This window comes from Contarinia nasturtii, unplaced genomic scaffold (genome assembly GCF_009176525.2).
Source record: "Contarinia nasturtii isolate CC-2019 unplaced genomic scaffold, AAFC_CNas_1.1 Cnas_scaffold_1037, whole genome shotgun sequence".
In the NCBI taxonomy this organism is placed as follows: domain Eukaryota; kingdom Metazoa; phylum Arthropoda; class Insecta; order Diptera; family Cecidomyiidae; genus Contarinia; species Contarinia nasturtii.
In genome coordinates, this window is record NW_022198383.1 from 3,993,478 (window position 1) to 4,010,248 (window position 16,771).

At 35.2% G+C, this 16,771-nt stretch overlaps 7 protein-coding genes across 9 annotated transcripts; 4 read left to right on the forward strand and 3 right to left on the reverse strand.

Moving 5' to 3' along the window:
- The first annotated feature begins 120 nt into the window (after positions 1-120).
- LOC116344405 (checkpoint serine/threonine-protein kinase BUB1-like) lies at positions 121-4,364 on the forward strand. 2 transcript variants are annotated; one of them, XM_031772923.1, is made up of 5 exons: positions 121-463; positions 550-2,728; positions 2,807-3,432; positions 3,494-3,741; positions 3,812-4,364. In XM_031772923.1, exons 1-5 carry the CDS (start codon positions 203-205, stop codon positions 4,269-4,271), a joined length of 3,774 nt encoding a protein of 1,257 aa, XP_031628783.1. In that variant the 5' UTR covers positions 121-202; the 3' UTR covers positions 4,272-4,364. The 2 variants fall into 2 exon arrangements, with proteins under 2 accessions (XP_031628783.1, XP_031628782.1); XM_031772922.1 differs by having other exon boundaries at positions 550-3,432.
- A 193-nt stretch (positions 4,365-4,557) lies between these two features.
- Positions 4,558-7,282, forward strand: LOC116344214. The gene is made up of 2 exons (XM_031772663.1): positions 4,558-4,909; positions 5,082-7,282. Exons 1-2 carry the CDS (start codon positions 4,643-4,645, stop codon positions 7,146-7,148), a joined length of 2,334 nt encoding a protein of 777 aa, XP_031628523.1. The 5' UTR covers positions 4,558-4,642; the 3' UTR covers positions 7,149-7,282.
- LOC116344216 (probable DNA replication complex GINS protein PSF2) lies at positions 7,236-8,344 on the reverse strand. The gene is made up of 3 exons (XM_031772665.1): positions 8,107-8,344; positions 7,777-7,891; positions 7,236-7,684 (listed from the first exon to the last, which is right to left on the reverse strand). The coding sequence occupies exons 1-3, from the start codon at positions 8,234-8,236 to the stop codon at positions 7,330-7,332; spliced, it is 600 nt and encodes a 199-aa protein (XP_031628525.1). The 5' UTR covers positions 8,237-8,344; the 3' UTR covers positions 7,236-7,329.
- A 253-nt stretch (positions 8,345-8,597) lies between these two features.
- Positions 8,598-9,562, reverse strand: LOC116344215 (probable phosphatase phospho2). Its single transcript, XM_031772664.1, has 2 exons — positions 9,438-9,562; positions 8,598-9,370 (listed from the first exon to the last, which is right to left on the reverse strand). Exons 1-2 carry the CDS (start codon positions 9,513-9,515, stop codon positions 8,624-8,626), a joined length of 825 nt encoding a protein of 274 aa, XP_031628524.1. The 5' UTR covers positions 9,516-9,562; the 3' UTR covers positions 8,598-8,623.
- Positions 9,563-9,626: 64 nt separating this feature from the next.
- LOC116343757 (small integral membrane protein 12-A) lies at positions 9,627-10,238 on the forward strand. Its single transcript, XM_031771979.1, has 3 exons — positions 9,627-9,773; positions 9,839-9,895; positions 9,956-10,238. The coding sequence occupies exons 1-3, from the start codon at positions 9,701-9,703 to the stop codon at positions 10,087-10,089; spliced, it is 264 nt and encodes an 87-aa protein (XP_031627839.1). The 5' UTR covers positions 9,627-9,700; the 3' UTR covers positions 10,090-10,238.
- LOC116343754 lies at positions 10,108-11,643 on the reverse strand. Its single transcript, XM_031771976.1, has 2 exons — positions 11,127-11,643; positions 10,108-11,062 (listed from the first exon to the last, which is right to left on the reverse strand). The coding sequence occupies exons 1-2, from the start codon at positions 11,427-11,429 to the stop codon at positions 10,214-10,216; spliced, it is 1,152 nt and encodes a 383-aa protein (XP_031627836.1). The 5' UTR covers positions 11,430-11,643; the 3' UTR covers positions 10,108-10,213.
- A 63-nt stretch (positions 11,644-11,706) lies between these two features.
- LOC116343755 (double-stranded RNA-specific editase 1-like) lies at positions 11,707-15,954 on the forward strand. Of its 2 annotated transcripts, none has more exons than XM_031771977.1 (5): positions 11,707-11,999; positions 14,372-14,708; positions 14,788-14,931; positions 15,002-15,279; positions 15,349-15,954. In XM_031771977.1, the coding sequence occupies exons 1-5, from the start codon at positions 11,862-11,864 to the stop codon at positions 15,541-15,543; spliced, it is 1,092 nt and encodes a 363-aa protein (XP_031627837.1). In that variant the 5' UTR covers positions 11,707-11,861; the 3' UTR covers positions 15,544-15,954. The 2 variants fall into 2 exon arrangements, with proteins under 2 accessions (XP_031627837.1, XP_031627838.1); XM_031771978.1 differs by lacking the exon at positions 11,707-11,999 and adding an exon at positions 13,402-14,085.
- Positions 15,955-16,771: the final 817 nt, after the last annotated feature.

Consider the following 16,771-nt stretch of genomic DNA (forward strand, 5'->3'; position numbering starts at 1 on the left):
GTGTCAAATTGATGCGTAAAATGCTTGACACGAACGCACCCGTTACGTATTTCGACGAATGTTTGACATTTCAGTTTGACTCTTTGAAATACAACGGTTTAGTTAGGCTTTGTTATTAAATGAAATACACACAATGGCAGCTGACCTATAGACATATTTGTGTTTGTTTTTATAAAAGAAAATTAAAATTGTTTGTGAAAAAATGGCCGGTCGAAGTAAATATGATGAAGTGAAATATTTTGTATTAGAATGTAAGAAATATGTGACGGCGATTCAAAATTATACTGGAGACGATTCATTGGCACCTTGGTACGACTATTTACTATGGATGGAAGAGAATTTCGTAATTGATTTCCAGAATGATACGATTTTTCATGATATTTTGGCAAAATGTTTATGCCAATATGAGAGCGAGAGGAAATACAAGCAGGATCGACGATTAATTAAACTTTTTATCAAATTTGTAAGTGTGCAGAGAAGTAAACTATGCGATGAACTGTCATCAATTCAAATCAGTTGAATTATAAAATGTTTAATTTTTTTTTCCAGATAATTGTCCAGGAAGAACAAAACTTGCATTATGAAACGATGATATCGAACGGATTTGGCACTGAGGTGGCCGACTTGTATATAAATTGGGCCTTTCATTTTGATGTGAACTCAGATTTTCACAAGGCCGAAGACATTTATCAGCGTGGCTTAAGAGTTCGAGCCAAGCCATTGGAGCTATTGGAAGCGGCTCATAAAGAATTTGGCTATTCGATGTCACAACGAATGCTTCATCAAGCGAACGAAAAATTTCAACTTGAACTGCAAGAACAAATGCAAATACGATTCAACGAAATAGCAGCACTTCGAATCGACAAAACCGCACCAAAATTTACCAAATCAGCAGCATTACAAATGATCGATAAAGATGAATTGATGAGTATTTGCATACCATTTTTTGGGGCAATAGCGACTCAAACACCAGAAAAACAACAAAACACATCGGTCGCTAAGAATATCATTGACAGTGCTCGGAAGATAATCGATAGTGCACGAAAAATACGCCGTGAAAAAAGTCGCAAACTAATCACGTCCGCTTGTCGATTGGATTTCAATGAAAACGCATTTGAACCGACACAAGTGGAGAATTCATATGAACGGGGCATTCAATTGGGACGAAACTTCAAGTCAAAGAATCTCCCACAAAGCAAACCACCGCCCATTTTCTATAACGATGATATGATCGATAAATTTCGTGGTGAATTACCGTCGTATGATAAAATTATTTTGATTCCTCGCACAAACCTCGCCTTTTCACCCGACGAGTTTAAAGCATATAATTGGTTCAAAAAACAGGGCATTGTGAATGATTTTACAAAAGAACAAGATCAATTCTGGGGCATCGGATATGATGTACCCATTCGTTGGGCAAACGTTTTTCCACGAAAAAATTGGCCACAATCGGAATGGATTGTGCCACGTATTTCGACGGTTGAATTCGAAAGTGGCCCGCATAAATTCATGTGTCATTTGGCTGAACTTTATCCGAGCAATTCAAGTGAAGAATTTTCTTTTGAAGAAATTATGTGGCGAAAACGTAAAGCCAAAACAATAAAAGCAGTTCAACATAAGAGAGAAAATAGTATATTGAAATGTAGTCGCATACTAAATCGAACAAACAGCACCGATCAAAGTAAATTGTCGCCAATTATTGAAATGGAACTGTCCGGCTTTGGAAATGAATGGACGGCAGGACCACAAAAACGACGAGAGAGTCTACAACGAAATACAACAGAGCCATATAAAAAACGAAAATCATCAATTTTTCCAACATTTGACGCATTGAATGACACCTGTACAACGCAAATGTTTAGCAATTTATTACATGGCTCAGCGATAAGTACACCAAAAACAAAAATGCCCAAATTTGACGTCCAAAGTTGGCTGGATGAAACCAAAATGAAATTATTCAATGATCAATCGTCCGAAATAGTGTCTGACGTGAATAAACAAGTGGAAAAAGTGAACAAAGCCAACAATCAACCAAATGATGCGGGTTTTGCGATATATGAAGATAGAACGATGACATTGCATGGCATCAAAAATGCAACGCGTAAAGATACGATGAACGATTTAACCATTGGAAACAAAGAAAATATAGTTTTAGCCGAAAATCAGCAGTTGAATGTGGATCAATCGAAATTCGAATCGAAAAAGTGTGAATCGACTGTGATGAACTCAACAGCACAACCGAATGAAAAACGAAATGAGAAAGACACTCTTCAACCATCGAAAGACTTTCAATTCAATATTTATACGGATAAAACTGACACAATGTTGAATGCAATTGAAAATGCACGAAAATTATTTGATTGTGAATTATCGATTCAAAATAAAGAAAATATCCAAACGGAATCGAATAGTGAAAAGGGAATTTCTACGACGAATAGAATGAACGCTACGAAAGCCGATGTCGAATCGAAAAATGTCACCAATAATAATGTAACACATCTAAGTCAACAGTCGATTTTTAAAGAACCAAAACTTCCGCCGAAGAAAACCGAATCGGGTCAAAGGCCAAATGAGACAACATTCTTCGAAATATTGGACACAACCGAAGAATTTGAACAGCTTGAAGCACAATGTGCCAACTCACCGAATCTGATACAAAAATCAGATGATTTGGCACCATTGGAGCACAGTTTCGCCAAAAATGTCATCATTGGAGCAGCCAACAAGAGTAAGTTCAATCATTCTAATCGCTTAAGCATACAGATTACTGAGACAGAGCGATTGCATATACTTAACAATCCATCAGTTAACGACCGAACACGATTGAATTGGACACAACAGCCATCGATATGGGAACGGCCGACGGAAGAAATTCCAGCACCACCACTAGTTGATGATAGCAGCGATGATGACGTCGATAATGAATGTATTGGTCAAAGCATTTACATCAAAGAACCGGAATTGGAATTTAATGAAAAAGATGCCGATTGGAAAGAGGTGACGATATTTTTGGCCGATACTACTGCAACAAATGACTATAAACTGGAAGAAGTTCATTTGGATGAAACACGACATCGTTTGGATACATACACACAATCGATAAATATGAAAGAATTGAATCCATTCGATCCAGAATTGCAGAAAGACGTTCTTACCGCAATCGGTTTTTTAGACCAATTGAATGGCGCCAACAATTTTAATTGTACACTAATGAATATAGTAAAACCATTGAAACCAAAATCATCCATTGAAATAAATAAGCGAAAATATCAAATACGAAAGTTGATCGGAAGCGGGGCATTTGGAAAAGTATTTTTTTGTGAATGCACAAAAACCAAAGAAATGTTTGCATTCAAACAGCAAAGGCCGCCAAATTTATGGGAATATTATGTGTGTCTTCAAATTCATGAACGTCTTATGGACGAGAGTATTGTAAGTATTTTACTTTTTTTGTTTCTTTTACCTGTTTTCTCATCATCATTCAATATTTCAGCGAAACGGATTTATGACGATCGATTTTGCCGTTATCGGCAATAATGCAACGATATATGCATCGAAGTTTTCAAAATATGGCACCATTCTGAATGTATGCAACAAAGTAAAACAAGAGACCAACAAAAGTATCGAAGAGTGCATTGTGATGATTCTAGTAAAACAAATGCTTACCATAGTGGAGACGTTTCACAAATTGAATTTCATCCATGCCGACATCAAACCCGACAACTTTTTGCTAATGGATAAGTGAGTATTCGATTTGCCAAAGTCACAGACATTCTTATTCTAATCCGGTTTTTGTTTTACTTTCAACCAGACTAAGCATGAACTATGAACATCCCGATATAGTGCTGCAGCTCATTGATTTTGGTCAATCGATCGATATGAATTACTTCTCGCGTCATGTCTTTTGGGCCAAAGTCAAAACAGAGAATTTCATTTGCACTCAAATGATGGAAGATAATCCATGGACATTCCACTGTGACCTGTTCTGTCTGGCTAGTACTATCTACACAATGGTGGCTGGCAAATATATGGTCGTATCTCGTCGCAAACCAACCGATCCGTATAAACCACAAAAACTACCGCGATATGTAAATGCTAAATTGTGGGATGAAATCTTTGACACCCTCATTAATGTACCTAATAATGTATTTCGTCTACAAAAAATGCCATCGCTATCGAAATTAAGACAGTTACTAGACAATGAATTGAACGCAATAGGTGCGAAAAAAGTGACTGAAGCCATTGTCAAATTCAATAAAGCATTAGATTAGATAAGCATCACATCATATTTAACCGTTTTTGTATACAAAAGGACATTTAATATAAAATCTTTAATAAACTAATAGATCTGTGTAAGCGTGAAACTCTAGTTTTATTTTTCAGTTCGAGTGTAAACAGTACTCTCTGTCGATTTATGTACGACGTCAACATCAAGTAAACATTGCAACTGTCATTTTTTTTCATTGTGTATTGGTGTGTGTGTGTATGTGTCGAATGAATCGTCTTTTTTTGGCAGCGCGCGATGCTGTGTACAGTTAAAACAAAACGAACTGCTAAAGAAGACGCACTGCTTAGCATGCGGCTGTATTTTTTATTGAAAAGTTGAACTTTGATATTTTAAACCAATATTTTTATTGAAAAGATGGCATGTAAGCCGCAACATAAATACGATAATTTTAGTAATTTTCTGTTCCAATGCAGTAAATTTGTGAATGCAATCGAGAATTATACGGGAAATGACCGATTAATCCCTTGGTACGAGTACATATTATGGCTGGAAGAGAATTTCGACATCGATTGTCGAAAGGAAACCATCTTTGAGCATATTTTGGCCCGTTGTTTGCGTGAATTTGAATTTGAAGAACGATACAAACAGGATCGCCGATTAATCAAATTATTCATCAGATACGTAAGTTTTGTAAGAACATTGAACCGTAAGACTGTGCCGTTTTCAAAGAACAATCAAATTCGTCATACAATATACAGAGTAAATTCAGTGTTATTGTTCGCCCAACTACTTTGACATTTCTATTTCGATTAATTGCTATGCTTTTTTTTTAAATACATTTTCAACTACGTAGATTAATTACCAAGACGACCAAGATCAGTATTACAAAATGATGGTATCGAAAGGGTATGGTACACGAGTAGCTGATTTGTACATCAACTGGGCATTTTATTTCGATAAACATGGCAATTTTTCAAAAGCCGATGACATTTTTCGACAAGGTTTTGAGTCATATGCAATGCCAATTGATCAGCTCAGATACGTGCACGAACAATTTGGCTTTTCAATGTCACGACGAATGCTCTATCCTCCAAATCATCACCATCGTCATGAAGATGAATCACGAATGAATAAGCTACGCGAAGAAATGTCTGTGCTTCGCATTTCTGGAACCATTTCGAATCATTCAAAGTCATCAGCATTTCATCTGTTTGATAGATCGACACTGTTGACCAAATGCGTTCCGAATGCAACATATCAATCCTTATCACAAAACGTACACGACACATCAATTGTACTTCAAATGAAGCACAGTTTGGAGAAAAAACGCCACGTACAAAAACAACCACCCAAATTATGTGCAAGTCGTTTTGATTTTTTGGCAAAAACATCGTCGGAAAGTACAAGCCGATTAGTTAAACCGTTTAATTATGATTTGCAACCAACAACGTCGTTTTTGAAACCAAGTCGATTGCCAGCAAAAACACCAATTAGCACAGCAAGCAATTATTTAGAGAGTAGCTCTTCATCTGGATACGAAAGCCTAACGCTGAACAATGACATCACATGTTCGCCAAAAGCAATTTGCTCGGACAAATGGATCACGCACCGAAAAAACTCCAAAAAATATGTTAAACCTTGCGATACTGATAACAAAATCTCAACGAAAAATTTACCACAATCCGAATGGAATGTTCCACGCATTGGGCGATTTAGTTTTGAAGATGATCAACACAAATTCATGATACCCATGGTGAACATTTATCCGAAGCATTCTGGTGACGAATTTTCACTTGAAGAAATCATGTGGCAAAAACGTAAAACCAAAAGTTTGCAAGGGAAAAATCCAATCAAAGCTAATGTGAACACAAATCAAACAAAATCGACGTTGGCAACCATTGTACCACTACAGATGAACAAATTATTGGCAGCAAAATCAAAAAAACAGCTACTTGATCGACCAAAAGCACCAATTGCGGGCATTTGGAGACAGAATTCACGTGAAGCTATCATCGTCAATGCAACCAGAGTGGTTAAACCGAAAGAATTGCGTTTTAGCATCGCTGATAACAAGGAAAATGAGTGTAATCAGTGGAAACAATCAACTCCAAAGAAATATAAGGCACAAAATATCGCCAATTTTATATCAAATCGACCCAAAGCAACTGACACCAAGCGTCCAAATGCGCCGACTGGTTTTTCCCTTATTAGACAGAATTCAACAGAGGTCATGACTCTTAACGCAAACAAAGCCAACAATTACAAACCGAAAGGCACACGTTTCAACATCTTTGAGGACAAGGAACCCCAAATTTTGTATAAAAAACAACAAAAAACATTGATTCCAAGAAAACAACGCAACGCTGAGCCTCAAATCATTGAAGAAACACATATCGAGAATAATAATGTGAAAAAGCGTCCGAAGGCACCTGGATTTTCAATTTGGAAACAAATTTCACGTGATGCAATTGTTTTGAATACAAGCAGAGTGACAAACGTGAAACCAAAAGAATTACGATTCACCATGTTTGGCAACGATGAAAACATATTCAATTCCGCACATCCATTTAAACCAGATGAACAAACAGGTGAGCTTGAAGATATTGCATGTGGTATGACCAAAAAAACGACAATTTCAAACGAGCCATCAAAGCTGATTTTGAGCCAACCGCTCCTTGATGTCTTCAAAGGGAGCAATATTTTGATCACTGCAAATAAGCAACTGATGGAATTGTACGATGAATCAACAACTATAGAACCAATTATGTCTAAGCAACCAACGACCTGTTCAACTCAGGCTAAGAAATCAGCACACAAATACACGTTTTCGTATGAGTTGCAAGAAACAACTGAAGAATTCGAGCGCCTAGAGGCAATGTGCACTGCTGATCTAAACATCAGAATCAAAACAGAAAAATAACATCAAAAATCTATCAAAATCCAATTGTTTAAATGATTGTAAATAAATTGTAATGCGACACAAGAAAATTTTAAGTAAAAAAATAAATTTTAAATGTATATGTTTGTATTGTAACAATTAAAAAAGCTCAAAATGTTTATACAAATTATCCATAATAAAAGGAAATTGATTTGGTTAATGCTTAAATGTTCGAATGTGAATTGAGTGAAAAATTTGCTGTGGAATTGAAATGAGATGAGTGATGACCACCGCGTTCGTTCATCTTTCGACTAAGACGATCAATCAGATCCAAGGAATATGGTAAGAGTGGTCGCACCGAATGTATCTCAAACACTGTTAAATTATCCAATTTGGCATAGGTACCGTCGCCTTTCATGAAATCATCCATTGACGTTCGTAATTTAGCCGCTCTGATGTCAATTATATCTTTGATTGCCGTTCGAATTTGCTCCGAATGTGCCACATCTTCAGCGGCACACTTTAGAATCAACTGAGCTTCGATCATGTAGTGTTCACTCGGCATTTTCGTGAATATTCTGTCGAAGTGAAAAAATGGATTTCAATTTTTATTTTGTGCATGAGAAAGACACTTTGAAAACACACATTCAGCGCAAAGACACAAACTTACTTCATTCGTTTTTCGGCTTCTTTGATCTCTTCTAAGATATCTTTGTCCATCCAAACAGGCGGTACAATGCGACACTTTTGTTGTTTTCGCAAATGGATTGCTAACCACAATGGAACTGTATGAACGAAAAATATGCACGATTTGATTAGTTTTGAAGTGAAAACAGAGACAGTAGGATTGGAAAAATGAAGAGAGATAAATCATTTTAAAAAAATCTATTGAAAGAGAAAAACCATTGCAAGAGAGTTATTTAGATTGAACAATTGAATTGATATAGAGTCGGTACCACATATTCTATGCCAAAAATTGTCAATATTGTTTGATATTTACCATGTACCGGCATTCCAGCACGAAATGGTCCAATCGAACCCGATATCAAATGAATGGCCTCATCGGTGAAATTCGGTATGATTCCAATCGTTTCATTCTCTCCAATAAATTCCAATTCACATGGTTCCATATTCTCAACTTATTTTCGCCTTTGAATTTGAATAAAGTATGTTTTTGTCGTAAAAAGAGTAAACAAAGTGTGTATTGTTTTGAATAACAATAATGAATGCGACATAAGTTTTGGCGCGATGTCATATCATAAATAAAGTGTCTAATGCACACAGAGCGACCTCTCGACAAATGACATTTCAATTAAAATGTTCATCTTTCAAATGGATTTATTTTTAATTTTTTTTTTCAATACACAATATTAATAAATGGTCTTATTCAAAAAGAAGATATATATCCATGTCTTTTACTTTGGAGTCAATTTCCATATTAAAAAAAGTTCACAGCGTATGAATTTTCAAAAGAGCAGTCAAACATACTAATGCAGTTTAAAATTATGAATTTGTATTTAAATATTCTGAAAAATGAGTTGCTTTAGGTCAAAGCCATTATTCCATATTTCAAATTTGGCATCTAATAGTGGATTTTTTGTATCCATTTCTTTCTGCATGCGATAGCCGTTGCGAGCAAAGCCAAAATCTTGATCACCTAAACGAAGCACCGGACAAATATCATTGACACCATCGCCAATGTAAAAAATGCGATCGTAAATCACATTACATCCATCTTGTTGATTGCGTACAAAATCCTCTAGCACTTTGCCTTTGCATAAATTTTCCGAACTGAGACAACATTCGGTTTGATGGTGGAACGGTTGAAGCAGCAACACATCATCATCGTTGAAATGCGCCTGATTGGTGTATATGTGTTTTATGTATTTACCAACATCGTTGTGATCACACCAAAACTTTATGAACACTGAATTCGAATCGCTGATTACGATTATGTCCACATTGCCAGTGTCATTTAGCTCTTTAAATAGCGTCTTTAGGCCGGCCACTTCGGGTATCGCTTCAATTGCGTCTTTTATTTGCGATTTTGTAAAACCATCCTTGTGCAGTAGATAGAAAATCTCTTGCATGTATAGAATCCAACCGGATTTTTTGTATAATTTTGTCACTTCATCGGTGATTTTACTCTTTACCAAATCACGGACAACAATATCCGTATTATCGTCGACCACCGTATGATCAAAATCAAATGCAACTAATTTTCGATGCGTACCATTTGACGGTAATTCTCTTGATGACCGCTCCTGAAAAAACATAAAATCGTCTTGAAATTTTTCACAGAAAAACTGCATTTTAAGTGCGGAAGTATACCTTTAAATTGAATGTGGACATTTTTCCTGTAAAAAACACCAACAATACAAATAACACCGCCGCTGCACTGGATTGCATCAAATTATTTTGAGTAAACAAGACTTTTGTTGTATTGTAGAAAAAAATCACATTTGACAATAAGTGTGTGTAAAACGGGGTGCGTTCATAAACGTAAATCTCATCGTACATGAAGTGTCAATTCAGTTGACTAAAGACAAAATTTTGTTGTGATAAAAGCATTGGTCAATTTGTGAAATTTAAAAATGTGGCCAATTATTATGGGGGCTTTGCGCCGGAATGCGCCATTTATTACCCTTCCGTTTGCTGCTGTTATAGGTTTGTTTTGACATCATAGGTAATACCAAAATTAAAGCTAATCAATTTCAACTTGGTTTCCATAGGTTTTATTGGTTATAAACTGGAAGGCATTCTATCTGACAAGTTTACACCGTACAATGGTAATTTCAAAGAATTCCAATGATCTTTTTAATTTGCTAATTTATGTATTGTTTGCACAGAATCAATTCAAGACAGTCGAGCCGATCGTTTGGCCAACGAAGAAATCTCCCACGATCCGACCAAAGTAGAAAAGCTCCGGCTCAAGGAAAATGTTTTAGAACGCAATTTATCACCTTCACTGCAAAGAAAATAAAAAATCCAACACAATCCATGATTTTTTACTGTTGAAATTGTATATTTATTGATTGTTATAGAAACCACTGGAAAGTGGAACATAGATGATGATTTACGTGCTTAAAAAATGAATAAATAACCTATTACAATGCTTGATATGAAAACTCAGCCATATACAATTCGTCATTTTGAACGAGAAAAAAATTATGCAAAATCCCAATTGTTTCGACTAAATTACAAATGCTTGTCGCATCTCTCAGTTCAATTCTATTGAGAATTGTAAATCTGGATCGAATCTTATCAAAAGTCTTATCAATAATCTTTCTTTTCGACTCTAACGCTCTGTTATGTTGTTCGGCATGGAGCAACAGTTTTTCGTGTGGCGTAAGTAAAAATGGTATCAATGTCAATGTTCCATCAGCAACTAAATAATATTCACTAGTTTTAATGGCCTCTAATTTCGCTTTCAACGGATTCATTTCAAATACGTAACTATTTTTTGTTTCATTTTCCTTCTTCGGAATCAGTACCAAGCTGGACTGTAGAAAACCGCTGACATCACACGAACATTGCCATTTGATTGGTGTGTACATGATATTCTTACCATCAGTTGCGGGAACTGATAAGTATTTCGATAGTGGTGGTTTGATTTGAAAGTCAGTTGTGCCAAGAGCACCAAAAACATTGTAAAATTCATACTCGCCAAATTCAGTGAATCGCTCGAACTGCCGCACATTTTGTTGAATCTCTTTTCCATTGGGAAAGTGAATAAAAACGTCTCTCTTCTGAGCGATTATGGCACATATCATCGTTAGAACTTTATTCACCGTTCCTTCACAGAGGATGAGAGTTTCTTCAGTCTGTTTTGAATCTTCATTGGTCATCAAAGAATATAGAAAAATATTTGTAAGTTGGTCGATTGTCGGCACATTTAAAGTGTCTAACATATTCGGAGTTATTTCACCAAAGTCTTCTATGATCAGCTTTAGTAACTGGAAAGAAAAATAAAAAAAACCATTATTCGCATTCAATAGAGAAGAAGTGATTGTAACATACATCCATGTTATACTTTGTAATTGGTAGTGCCTCCATCATTTCCTGTTCGACTATTTGGAAGTATGTCAATGATTCATTACTCTCATTTGTCTCTTGTTTCACAACAATCTTCGGTGTTTCGGTTTGTGAGGTGAAAAATTCATAGAAAAAACGATCTTCGTCCAAATCATTCGATCGATCGTCACCTTCTTCCTCATCAGCGTCCAATCTCTCAAGTTGTTCTGTTATGTTTGTTGGCAACACATTTTGAAGGACTTCCAATGCATTTTTTACAACTAACTCTCTCAGTATTTGACGATCCATTGCAAAAATGTCGCAGCTGTTGATTTGTTCCGAATATTCGTTTTCAATTCTAAAAAAATGAAATGATCACTTTAACATGAAAAATCACCTAAATGGCACTCAAAACATTAATTAGCGATAAACCGAGACCAAAGTCAAACATAAAAATGGAAAACAACAGACAAAACTCATTAGTGCTCCGTTCTAACGTAATGTCAATTTGTTCGTACGACTGCGTTCATGGTGTGTCATTGTTGCATTTAAAAGCCATATTCACTCTACGAATTGTCAAATGTTTGACGTTTATCGTTTGTGAAACTACGCTGCAAGGGACCCGAAAGTCAAGACAATTATTGATTTTTATTACTCAGTACGTTTTGTGTGGTTGTAGAAGTGCATTCATTTCATTGATCCAACTGCAAATTATTATATTTATTGAAAAAATTGACGAAAATGAATCGACGTCCAACGAGAAATACTCCGGCCAACAAACCATTTGTATCTGGTGGTGTAATGACAAATTTTACTGCCGCACAAGTTGTACCTGATCAAAAAACCGAACCTCTTCAAGCATCACCACAACCCAGTTCCGTAAGTTTTTTTGTATAACAGTCGCCATTTAATCAAAAAATTCCATAAATATATCGGATAAATCCGAATGAATAGCGTATAAATTGAGTTAGTTCAAATAAGTTCGTAGCCGTAATTGATTTTATTTAATGGTTGACTGAATTCCACGAAATATACAAACGCCAAAGCCATTGTCTATGCTTAACAAAGGAAACGGTAAATGCTATTTAAAAAAATAAAATAAAAAACAACAATATATATCTAGTTGAGCATAAAATGCAGTCACAATTTAAATTTAAATCCAAAATGGCGTTCTTGAAAACTTTACAATTTTCCAAACATTTCCAATCTCATGTAATAATTGAAATTTCTTAGAAAATTCTTTAAAGGCCTGAATGTAGTTTGTAAGTTTGTACAGTATATATTTGATAACAAATTTTTCTTTTGATGAAACATTTTTTCTTTTTCGCAAATAGTGTTGTTTGATTTTAATATCATTTATTTGTTTATTATTAAAAAAAAACTCATTTGGTGTATTTTTTCTGTAGCGGAAACATACAATCTTCTGCACCAACTAATCAAAAAGTGCACCTGAGAGATAATGAAAGATAAGTGGGAAGAAGATGGTGGTTGTTCGAATGTGAATAACACACAAAAAAAAGAGAGATGATGATAGAAAGAGATTAGTGTCGTGTGTGTTTCCCCCCCAAATTTCTGTTGTTGTCGTTAACAATATAATTTCCCTATAATACAAGAAATTATTTGCCTGTGTTTGTGTTTTTGAAATTTACTGCTGGAATGAGAATGAGAAACTCACTTGATTTTGTAGTTATCGTAAGCAATTCGCAACTCTGAACATTGAACGCCATTTTTATCTTGAGTTTTATTCCCATCTCGTTGGCCATATACGATTACACGATTTTCATTGCTGTAAATCGATCGATGCATGTAACCAAAAAAAGAAACTAATGCCAAAGCACAAAACATTCCATTTAGTGCTGTATGTAGTAGATTCAAGGGGGTAGACATGATTCAAATGATTCGTTGTAATTCATTTGTGATTTGAATGATTTGAATCTATTTGACAAGTGACTTTACAATACAAAAACAAAGCATAAAATTCTATATCAATATTTGTTTTTTTTTAAGCAAGCAAAAACCTTTTTTTAATTAAAAAAAATCAAGTTTATTTCGTTTATAGTTAAAACCAGTGATAGTTTTTTGCTGTCTGGATAGCGCTAGATATTCGCAGCGTCTGTCCAGCATTGCTGCTCAGATGCTGATACGATGCGTTCACCGCACGCCGCTTTGTGTGGTACAAAAAAGTGTGTTCCGCAAGCGGTATGCGGTGAACGCATCGAATCAGCATCTGAGCAGCAATGCTGGACAGACGCTGCGAATATCTACGCTATTCAGACAGCAAAAAACGATCACTGGTTAAAACACATTTCGAAAATATTAAATCTCTTTGTATTTTTATTCTTTAACTTGATATTTTTTTGATATAACATGCATGCAAACATCGATAGTCAACTTCACTGTAAAGTGTCACACGAAATGTCAAGCGGTGATTTGAAATGATTCGAAAAAATTCAAAATGATTTGAAACATTTAAAATTTACTCGCAATAATTCAAAGAGATTTTTTTTTCGTATAGATTTGTTCTTTTGGATTGCGTGTCTACCCACTAGAGTAGATTGAATATATATTTTCATTTGTTGGAGTGTTTTGGCTTTGATTGAATCGGTCGATCGATTTACTGCAACAACCAAGAGCAAATGGCTACGAATTTGAATAAAATGAATGAATAAAAATGTCATTGGATGGTCACTGGTTAGGTTAGGCGATAACTAAAAAGCAGGTTGAATTGGCATTGCACCCATGTGCACATTTTCCTGAAATTAAACAGAGGTTAATAATGATGTTTCGCTAGAAATTATATTTGTTAAGTAAAAAAAGAATGCAAAAAAAAAAAATGCCAGAAATAAATGTGACTGTCCTCGGACGTCGTTGCACATATCATCATGAAGCTTGCTTCTGATCAGCGTGTAATCACAATATTGGAAGACGGTCGATTCGGGCGGCATTTGTAGAAACTTCAACAAAGGTAATGATTCAGAGACATTTGATGATTCAGTGCATTTATGATCATGAATTGTACATTTGTTGCGTTTGCAACGGAACGACGTATACATTTATATATATAGAGAAAATCGATGTTCGATATTACATAAGTACATATGCGCAATGCCAACCTTCAGAAACAAAAAGAACACATCTAAAACTTGCAATTTTTTAAATTTTCTTCACAATTTACATTTTGTATTCATTTTTTGTGTATGCACTTTTCTAAGAGTTCACTTTTTGTTTTGCGACTATTTTCGGCCAAGTAGAACCTGGTTCAAGTGGATACGAATGCAAAGATCGTTCCTGAAACACCGAGCAGCGTGGAAATTAAGACTGAAGCTCAAAATATGGATTTCACCGATGTTGCCAGCGATAATGGCTCGGTAAATGGTCAGAAGCGTCGATTCATGCGTCAACCAATTCCCAAGAAAATTAAACGTTTGCGTCGCAATCGTCGCCTTCGTAAAATTCTAACACCGAAAAATGCATTGATGTCATTGCATGAACTGCTCGGTAATGGTTTATCAGAGTTTTCGATTTTGCCAGAAGAACGTGGATTTGTTGCGTCAGTTTTTGTCAACAACATTCAATACGAAGGAAGAGGTATTTTATTGAGACTTTGTCATACAATTTATTGAATTCGAGCAACAACAACATGCATTTTTGTTCTTTCCTTCATTAGGTTCTTCAAAAATGGCAGCTAAAAATGCAGCCTCAGAAAAGGCATTGCGTGATATCATAATACATCGCATGATTCAATCACCAAAATCTCAACAGCAAAAAATTGGAGATGCAGCTCAACCCGGCTCAGAACCAACTAGTATTAGTAAGTTCGTTGTACAGTGTGCATTCAATAATAACGTCAAACGTTTATAAAACTGTCATTTCCATTACAGCTGAACAGTTGAACCAGGATGTCGACATGGTTGATGGAGAAAATGATAGCGATGAAAGTGAGGTGCCAATGTTACATTTGGCATCGTTTGCACTTCACAAACTATTCACCGAATGGCAGGCGGAAGGATTTGAGATTCCAGACTTTAAAATTGGTGCAACATCGCCAATTGAAAGTGTGGCTGTTGAGAAAAGCGACCGTGCTCCCGGATCACCACCAAAACGAATGCAACTTCCAGAAAATGCAAATACAATGCATCCAACAACACTTTTGTGCATGGTAAATTCACATTTTGTCACGCAATTCAAACAATTAACTAACTAATGAACGGTGTAAATTCCATTTCAGATGCGTCCAGTCACAAAGTACGTCGATTTGGGATCAGAAGGTCAAGTACCGAATATTTTACATCGCGTTGGGGTCGAAGTTGACAGTCAACACTTCATTGGGTCGGCCAAGAATAAGAAGCTGGCTCGCAAGAATGCCGCGATTGATGCTTGCAATAAATTATTTGGAACGACCTTTGCTAAGGACGAAAACTAAGCACCTCTCAGAAGAGATGGAGATAAACTGGCTCAAATAGCACACAATTTTATCTTTAATTCCACACTTATTGCATTCAAGCTATATATTACTATACTCAATTGTATTCAATACGTACCAAACTCTTGGTATAACACTTTTCTGAATTTATTAGTATAAATTCACTTTCAAAAAATTACAATTTCAGCTCAATCTTTATCTCTGACAACAGAAAGTGCTTGCATGTCAACTCCATACAATATCAACCAAGCAATTATTGTACGATTCCACATTTTATGTATTTTGATACACAATAAAACGTAGTAGATTTATTGAAAATCAACAATAGCGGAATAGTATAGACTTTTGGTATTTAGGGATTTTAAACTTACCTTCAATAAAATAACCTGAATTTTTGAGATCCCACATAAATCAACAGACTTTTGAAATTTGTGTTTTCATTTTCATCTTTTAGCATTATACAATTCCTGATGGCAAGTAAAATTCAAACAAAATATTAACTTGCTTTTATTTTGTCTTTCTTTCTTGTAACTATTTTAATGACCGAAGATCAAAGTAAGTGATCTGGTTTATGACAATCACATATTTTAGTTATTGATTGCGGTCATCGGGTTCAAGACAGACATTTTTCTTCACTTTTTACGGCAATATCTAGCCATAAACTTAATCCCGATAAAACATTAAGTACGTCTATATCAATTTGATTGAAGCTAATAAAGCTTATTGAAACAACATTTAAGATGGCATTTTTGTTCCTACATCGGTTAGTAACCATGTGCAGATCATTCATGAAAATAGGAAGTATGCAATGGTTCTGAATATAAGATGATTCAAAAGCACCAAAGATACCATTGGTACGTGATGTAGTTTGATTGAATTGCTGCTTGCATGCATGTTTGGTCAAGTTTACCTTTTTCTGCTACTGTTCTCCGCTTTCGATTTACATTTCTTCCTAGAAAATGGTTTAATTATAATTCATAATTCAATGAATCAAGAAAAATAAGTTGTTGTAATTCTCATCCAGTTTATTTATTCTTTATTAATATGAAGTCTTTTTACTTAAACATTCTTATGAAATAATACATAATTTTGTTTGTTTGTTGTTGTTGTTGTTGTAATCAATTACTTGTAATGTGTTTATCATATTATATTGTAAGATTTTGTAGGTTGTTTTTTTTTTGTAATCAAAATTTGTCGTGGATTCTAATGTGTTTAGTTATAATTATGT

Excerpts from the sequence above, each read along its gene's own strand:
- LOC116344405 (XM_031772922.1), top strand. The coding sequence starts at position 203 with ATGGCCGGTCGAAGTAAATATGATGAAGTGAAATATTTTGTATTAGAA. Across the intron at positions 464-549 it reads TTAAACTTTTTATCAAATTT|ATAATTGTCCAGGAAGAACA; the intron begins GTAAGTGTGCAG and ends TTTTTTTTCCAG. Across the intron at positions 3,742-3,811 it reads AACTTTTTGCTAATGGATAA|ACTAAGCATGAACTATGAAC; the intron begins GTGAGTATTCGA and ends ACTTTCAACCAG.
- LOC116344214 (XM_031772663.1), top strand. The coding sequence starts at position 4,643 with ATGGCATGTAAGCCGCAACATAAATACGATAATTTTAGTAATTTTCTG. Across the intron at positions 4,910-5,081 it reads TCAAATTATTCATCAGATAC|ATTAATTACCAAGACGACCA; the intron begins GTAAGTTTTGTA and ends TCAACTACGTAG.
- LOC116344216 (XM_031772665.1), bottom strand. The coding sequence starts at position 8,236 with ATGGAACCATGTGAATTGGAATTTATTGGAGAGAATGAAACGATTGGA. Across the intron at positions 7,892-8,106 it reads TGCTGGAATGCCGGTACATG|TTCCATTGTGGTTAGCAATC; the intron begins GTAAATATCAAA and ends TCGTTCATACAG. Across the intron at positions 7,685-7,776 it reads GAAGCCGAAAAACGAATGAA|AATATTCACGAAAATGCCGA; the intron begins GTAAGTTTGTGT and ends TCACTTCGACAG.
- LOC116344215 (XM_031772664.1), bottom strand. The coding sequence starts at position 9,515 with ATGCAATCCAGTGCAGCGGCGGTGTTATTTGTATTGTTGGTGTTTTTT. Across the intron at positions 9,371-9,437 it reads TGTCCACATTCAATTTAAAG|GAGCGGTCATCAAGAGAATT; the intron begins GTATACTTCCGC and ends ATGTTTTTTCAG.
- LOC116343757 (XM_031771979.1), top strand. The coding sequence starts at position 9,701 with ATGTGGCCAATTATTATGGGGGCTTTGCGCCGGAATGCGCCATTTATT. Across the intron at positions 9,774-9,838 it reads TCCGTTTGCTGCTGTTATAG|GTTTTATTGGTTATAAACTG; the intron begins GTTTGTTTTGAC and ends TGGTTTCCATAG. Across the intron at positions 9,896-9,955 it reads CAAGTTTACACCGTACAATG|AATCAATTCAAGACAGTCGA; the intron begins GTAATTTCAAAG and ends TTGTTTGCACAG.
- LOC116343754 (XM_031771976.1), bottom strand. The coding sequence starts at position 11,429 with ATGGATCGTCAAATACTGAGAGAGTTAGTTGTAAAAAATGCATTGGAA. Across the intron at positions 11,063-11,126 it reads TTACAAAGTATAACATGGAT|TTACTAAAGCTGATCATAGA; the intron begins GTATGTTACAAT and ends TTTTCTTTCCAG.
- LOC116343755 (XM_031771977.1), top strand. The coding sequence starts at position 11,862 with ATGAATCGACGTCCAACGAGAAATACTCCGGCCAACAAACCATTTGTA. Across the intron at positions 12,000-14,371 it reads CATCACCACAACCCAGTTCC|AACCTGGTTCAAGTGGATAC; the intron begins GTAAGTTTTTTT and ends TCGGCCAAGTAG. Across the intron at positions 14,709-14,787 it reads CATTCAATACGAAGGAAGAG|GTTCTTCAAAAATGGCAGCT; the intron begins GTATTTTATTGA and ends TTCCTTCATTAG.